This window comes from Humulus lupulus, chromosome X, assembly GCF_963169125.1.
Source record: "Humulus lupulus chromosome X, drHumLupu1.1, whole genome shotgun sequence".
In the NCBI taxonomy this organism is placed as follows: Eukaryota; Viridiplantae; Streptophyta; class Magnoliopsida; order Rosales; family Cannabaceae; genus Humulus; species Humulus lupulus.
The window spans coordinates 187,442,612-187,448,611 of NC_084802.1; the positions used below are offsets into that span (position 1 = coordinate 187,442,612).

Below are 6,000 nucleotides of genomic sequence, written 5' to 3' on the forward strand. Positions count from 1 at the left end.
AAAATCCAGCGATATATCTTCCCATATTTGGTCTGGAACAGGCAGTGGTTGAAGTAACCCAGCAGGGGATTGGGCCACATATTTATTTTTTTGACAAATACTGCATTCAGCCACAAATTTTTGAACCGCAGACCGCATCCCAGCCCAGTAAAAATCAGCTGCCAGCCGCTGGAATGTTTTAAAAACACCAGAATGTCCCCCTATATTGCCGCTGTGATACTCTTGCAGTAAAAGAGGAATAAATAGTGATGACACGGGCAGTACCACGCGTCCTTTAAACTTCAAACAGTCCCCAACCAGCGAGTAACCACCGCAATCCTTCCCTTGCTTCAAATCCTGCATTATCTTGCAAAGAGTTGGGACTGAAACTACGTGTGCCTTTAAATCAGGTATGGATACAATGCTGGGTATCGAAATGGCAGCGAAAGTTATCTCACTGTGCTGCCTAGATAATGCATCAGCCGCACGATTTTCTGACCCCGGCCTGTACTGTATTTCGAAATCATAACCCAGCAATTTAGTTAACCACTTTTGATGTTCAGTTGCCACTAATCTTTGTTCCAGCAAATACCTTAGGCTTTTTTGATCTGTTCTCACAATAAACTTCCTTCCCAACAAGTACGGTCTCCATTTTTGTATTGCTAGCACGATTGCCATTAATTCTCGCTCATAAACAGATTTTGTACTAGCTCGAACTGAGAGTACCTGGCTGAAAAAAGCTATGGGTCGCTGGTTTTGCATCAAAACCGCACCCAATCCTGTCCCAGACGCATCTGTCTCTACAATGAATGGGGCTGTAAAATCTGGAAGTGCTAACACAGGGGCTGTACACATAGCTGCTTTGAGGGTCTTGAATGCTTCCTCGGCTTCCATATTCCATCCAAAAGCGTCCTTTTTCAGCTGGTCAGTTAACGCTTTTGCAATCTGCCCATACCCACGTATAAACTTTCTGTAATAGCCCGTCAGTCCCAAAAATCCTCTTAACGCCTTCAATGATGTAGGAACCTACCAGCTTTGCATTGCCTCAATTTTCTTAGGGTCCGCTGCCACGCCCTCAGCTGATATGATGTGCCCTAAATATTCCACACTTGGTTGAGCAAATAAACACTTTTTCTTGTTTGCATATAAACAATGCACCCTTAGTTGTTCCAGCACTATCTCAAGGTGACCCAAATGTTCCTCAAGTGACCTGCTATACACAAGTATATCATCAAAAAATACTAATACAAATTTTCGCAAGAAAGTACGAAACACCTCATTCATTAGGCCTTGAAATGTGGCTGGGGCGTTGCTAAGGCCGAAAGGCATAACTAGGAACTCATAATGTCGCTCGTGAGTGCGAAAAGCAGTCTTCTCCACATCCTTTGCTGCCACCCTTATTTGATGATATCCCGACTTCAAGTCTAACTTGGAAAAGACTGTGGCTCCATGTAACTCATCTAAGAGCTCGTCTATCACAGGAATAGGGAACTTATCAGCCACCGTTTCCCTATTCAAAGCACGATAATCGACGCAGAACCTCCAGCTGCCGTCTTTTTTCTTCACAAGTAGCACGGGACTAGAAAACGGACTGGTGCTTGGTTGAATAATTCCTGCTTGCATCATTTCCACAACCAGCCGCTCTATTTCATCTTTTTGCGCTTGAGCGTACCTATAAGGCCTCACCGAAATAGGCCCCACCCCTTCCTTCAACAAAATCGAATGTTCCCTTGCTCGTGGAGGTGGAAGTCCGGATGGCATAGAAAAAACCAGCTCAAAACGACTGAGTAATTGGGCCACTGGCAGTGGCGTTTGTGGTTGTTCGTCGATTACCTCCGCTGCCAAATTACCCAGCTGAACCCAAAACCAAATGTCATCGTGCTCTACTGTCTGAATCATCGCTTTCAAAGAGATGGGAGATTTACACAAACTCGGATCCCCTTGCAATGTTACCCAAACTCCAGCCATTTCAAAGCGCATCACCATCGTTTTCCAATTCACCTCCATATTACCCAAGGTTTCTAACCATTTTATGCCCAATATGACATCCGCCCCACCTAAATCCAGCGGTAAAAATCAGCAACAACGCGCACAGCGCCCAAATCCAAAGCTACTTGAGAACATATTCCCTCCGTTCGAACTTTGCCACCGGTACCCAGTAAAATGCCATAACAGGTGGTGGGTGTAATCGGAATACCAGCTGTCGTTACCACGTCCGTCGATAAGAAGTTGTGGGTAGCCCCACTGTCGATAAGGACCGTCACTGGCTGCTGCCCAATGTGTCCCGCCAATTTCATGGTATGGGCTGATGTTATTCCCACCAATGAATTTAATGAAAGGGTGGCTAATGTTTCCTCAGAAACTAAGATTTCTTCAGAATCAGGTGTTGGGGGAGGAGAGTCGGATGGTGAACTGGCTTCCTCTCATCCATAATCAACATCACTTGAAGAAGCTTCTGGTCGCATTCGTGCCCGCGGTGATATTTTTTGTCGCATCTGAAACATATTCCCCGTGCCTTTTTTTCTTGGTATTCAGCTTCTGTCAACCGGCGGACTGGTGGGTTTCTTGCAGTTTTTATAGAAGCTTGAGTCGCACCAAACGAAGATGATGAAGGTTGTTGAACGGTAGTGGGTGCTGGTTTCGGGAATGCATAGTGCATGGGTGGCCGAGAGGGAACAATCGGACTTAGATTGGGCCTGGGTGTTGAAGCTCTCGGTGTTTGGCCCGTTGTGAACAGTTGGTGGCCCTCCTCCACTCTCTGGGCCGTGTCCATGATCTGGGCCAGCCCAACTGGTTGCAAAATATGCAGAGCCCCCTTAATTTCTTCCTTCAGACCTTTGACGAAGCTGCCTTCAAGGATATGCTCCGGCACGTCGGGAACTCGTGAGGCCAAAGCTTCCCAACGGAGGCGATAATCACGAACTGTGGACGTCTGGGTAACTGACATGAACTCCTCCGACACCGTTCCGACGGGAACTGCACGGAACCGAAGCAATAATTGATGCTTCAAACTTGCCCATGAACGAATGGGTCTCCGCTGGTTTTCCCACTGAAACCAAGTTAGGGCATCACCTTGGTTTCGCTAACCTCGTTAACAAAAAATATCTCTCCGCTCTGCAGATCCAGCCTTCTGGATTATCCCCCGAAAAAAGTGGAAGCTCCATTCGTGGAGGTCTGTAGTCGGTTCCGAAAATCTGGGTCGGAAGCAATGTGTCCGGAACGGCCGTGGACGGTGGAGCTCCCGGGTGTGCGATCGGTGAAACAGTCGACGAAGGTGAGCTCAGATGCTTGGTCGATGTAACGTCGCCCTCTACGTAACGTCGCCCTCTACTGCTTGTCGACCACGATCGATGCTTGCTGCGGTCGAATGCGAAGTCATCTTCTCCGACTGAGGTAACCACTGTGCCAATTTCAGAAGTATGAAATCCATTTTCTCCTCGATCTACGGTAATCGCTTAACCTCTTATTTCAGCAAGTCAATCTCCTTCGGAAGCTGCTGGAATTCAGATCGGACCTCCTCCAAACTCCGTGTAAATTCCGATTGAACGGCCTCCAAGCGATCCTCCACCAGCTCAAGTTGTGAATCCTTCTTCGGTCCCATGGTCTCGGTGTCTCTGATACCACTTTGGTAGAGTCTCCTGCACAGAAAATTAGAAACAGAACCCAAAAAGAATGCAAATGGCCAGAAAAATGAATGACTGTCTGTATTGAATAGCTAGGATGTTCGAGGCCTAGTTCTCTCCCTTTGATTACACACTCAATCAATCAATAACTAACTTTTCCCTTGGTGCCCAATACACATATACCTTCCCTAGCCAAGTACCCTGTACCCTCCCATACACTAGCATCTCTCATATAACAAAGTATGCCAGCTCAGTACCCTCACTGTTACTACCCTTGCCTCTACGCGCGTACACAAAGGTCAACGGTGGCCTATCAAATTGGTCATCATGTATGTGAATCTTGAAAGGATATTTATATCTTGTCGATATAATATTTTATATATTTATGTTTATGTTTATGGGCTTTATGTTTATGTTGACGGATAGAGACATAATGGGATGTTTGTTTTGTTTGTTATACTATCCAAGTGGGAGAATAGATGAAAAAATACATGTATCATGCATTGTTTAATAACCATATTCAACATGTATATGTTAATGGTATTTTTAGAGACCATTTTCTAATCAATGGTTTCCTTCAACACACTCTTCTATCTATTGGAATCAGCCCATTGGCCTCAAACACTTAATTTACACAAATGAGTTAAGTCCAATATTATTTGTGGTATGCCAAATATATATATATATATACATATATATACACATCTTATATCTGATATATTTTATTGATATAAGACATATAAACCGTATAGTATTAGTTGGGATGCTTGTGTTGTGTTCTTTGTAAGAGTGAAGAAGTGTGTGCATCCAAAAGAGATATCCTTTCGTGTGTTTTGCATATTGTAGAAAATGTCAATGTTTTTGGGTGAAAGCAGTGGAAGAGGAAGAGGAAGAAGTATGTTGTCTCTAACTTCTGTTATTTGGCATACTCTATAATCAAATGCATGTTTAACTTATTGAGCTAAATTATTGAATGAAATTGTTTTGATGCTCGTATTGATTTTAACAGCACTTACCCCAATTCTTTCGGCTGCCTAAAATGCCATGAAGAAAAACGGCTGTTGGTGTATCAGGGAACGACTTATCCATTACAGAACTCCATCTAACCTGCATATGGAATAGTTTAATACTCACAGTTACACTTACATCCATCATTGAAAAAAAAAATCTTGCTCATTGTTGACTGCACTTAGGTTACATATATTTTTAACTGAGATTATCGAAAAGTATTAACCAGAAATAGATAACATTGCTCCGCCTATAGCAAACGGCTACGACATCGTGTGTCGAATTCAGCTAGCAATACTACACTCTAAATTTTCAAAATTAAACTAAATTCACCCAACAAAGGACATAAAAAAGAGTAGCTAAAACTCACAAGTGCTCCCTGAACGAGATCGTATGCCTGTAAAAAAACATTACAAAGTTCAGTCAAACATACGAAGCTAAGCTCTGTAGAGTTATATTACATATTTCTTGTAATCATAGCCATTCCCTCACCAGAACTTCAGAAGGCCTTGGCAAATCTTTGGTTCGTGCAAGCTTCTCATCTACTAATGCCATGCGAACACAACGACCTTTAACCCTCCTCCTAAAATGGCTCCGACCCAAACAAGGATCGCAAAACGCTTCATTCTGCAAGCGTATATAAGATATTTCCCACCAAAATTAAACAATATCTCCAAAACACCATACGAAAATGCTACTACTACGCTACATCGCTGTGCAGATACATTGCAAGAAATCTTATTTTTCTCCTTTCAAATCTGATTTCGATTAGGAAATAAACATTACCCGAATTGGCCATGAAACTCTGGAATTGGGGGCGAAAGAAGACGATAACGAGACAGAAAAACGGAATGCGATGCTCCCGCCATGACCGCACGTCGCGAGATTCGAAATCGTCGACATCTTTACCTGATCGTATCTGGAGTAAGAAGAAGAGGACGACGACGATGTTTAGGGGTAATGGGATCCAGAAAATGCCAAAGAGATAGAGAAATGGGGAATGGAAAATGGGAAATGGGAGGCGGAGACACCAAGAGTAAAGGCGGTGCCTCTCAGACCTCCCTTATTGGTAACTGACTTCCAGGACAGGTAACCAACTTTTTGCGGGTGCGCGTGGTGTCCCTCACTGTAGTACAGTGTCATTAACTTTTTATATTTTCTTTTGCGACTGCGGTGGACGTTGTATACTCCGCCTCCGCGTTTTCTTCTTAGAATGACTAAATTGACCCTCCAGCTTTCGCCACGTGGCCGAACATGTGGTTATCTCTAGAGGCAAGCCAACTGTACAAGATTGTAAAGACACAAAAATAGCTGTTGCCAGTGGTGTGGTGAATTTGTAATTTTGCATCCTCTCCACTACCGACCAAATGGGCCAACCCTAAGATGAAGT

The 6,000-nt window shown here is 43.8% G+C and overlaps 1 protein-coding gene across 1 annotated transcript in view; it reads right to left on the reverse strand.

Annotated features, from left to right (window-relative positions):
• The window catches only part of LOC133805352 (uncharacterized), a 28,726-nt gene extending 22,965 nt beyond the window's left edge, over positions 1-5,761 (reverse strand). Inside the window, exons 1-4 of the mRNA XM_062243512.1 lie at positions 5,397-5,761; positions 5,103-5,237; positions 4,981-5,007; positions 4,619-4,709 (exon numbers count right to left, since the gene is read on the reverse strand). Coding sequence (XP_062099496.1) covers positions 4,619-4,709; positions 4,981-5,007; positions 5,103-5,237; positions 5,397-5,513 — 370 coding nt within the window. The 5' untranslated portion in view covers positions 5,514-5,761. The remainder of the gene's footprint in view (positions 1-4,618; positions 4,710-4,980; positions 5,008-5,102; positions 5,238-5,396) is intronic.
• Positions 5,762-6,000: the final 239 nt, after the last annotated feature.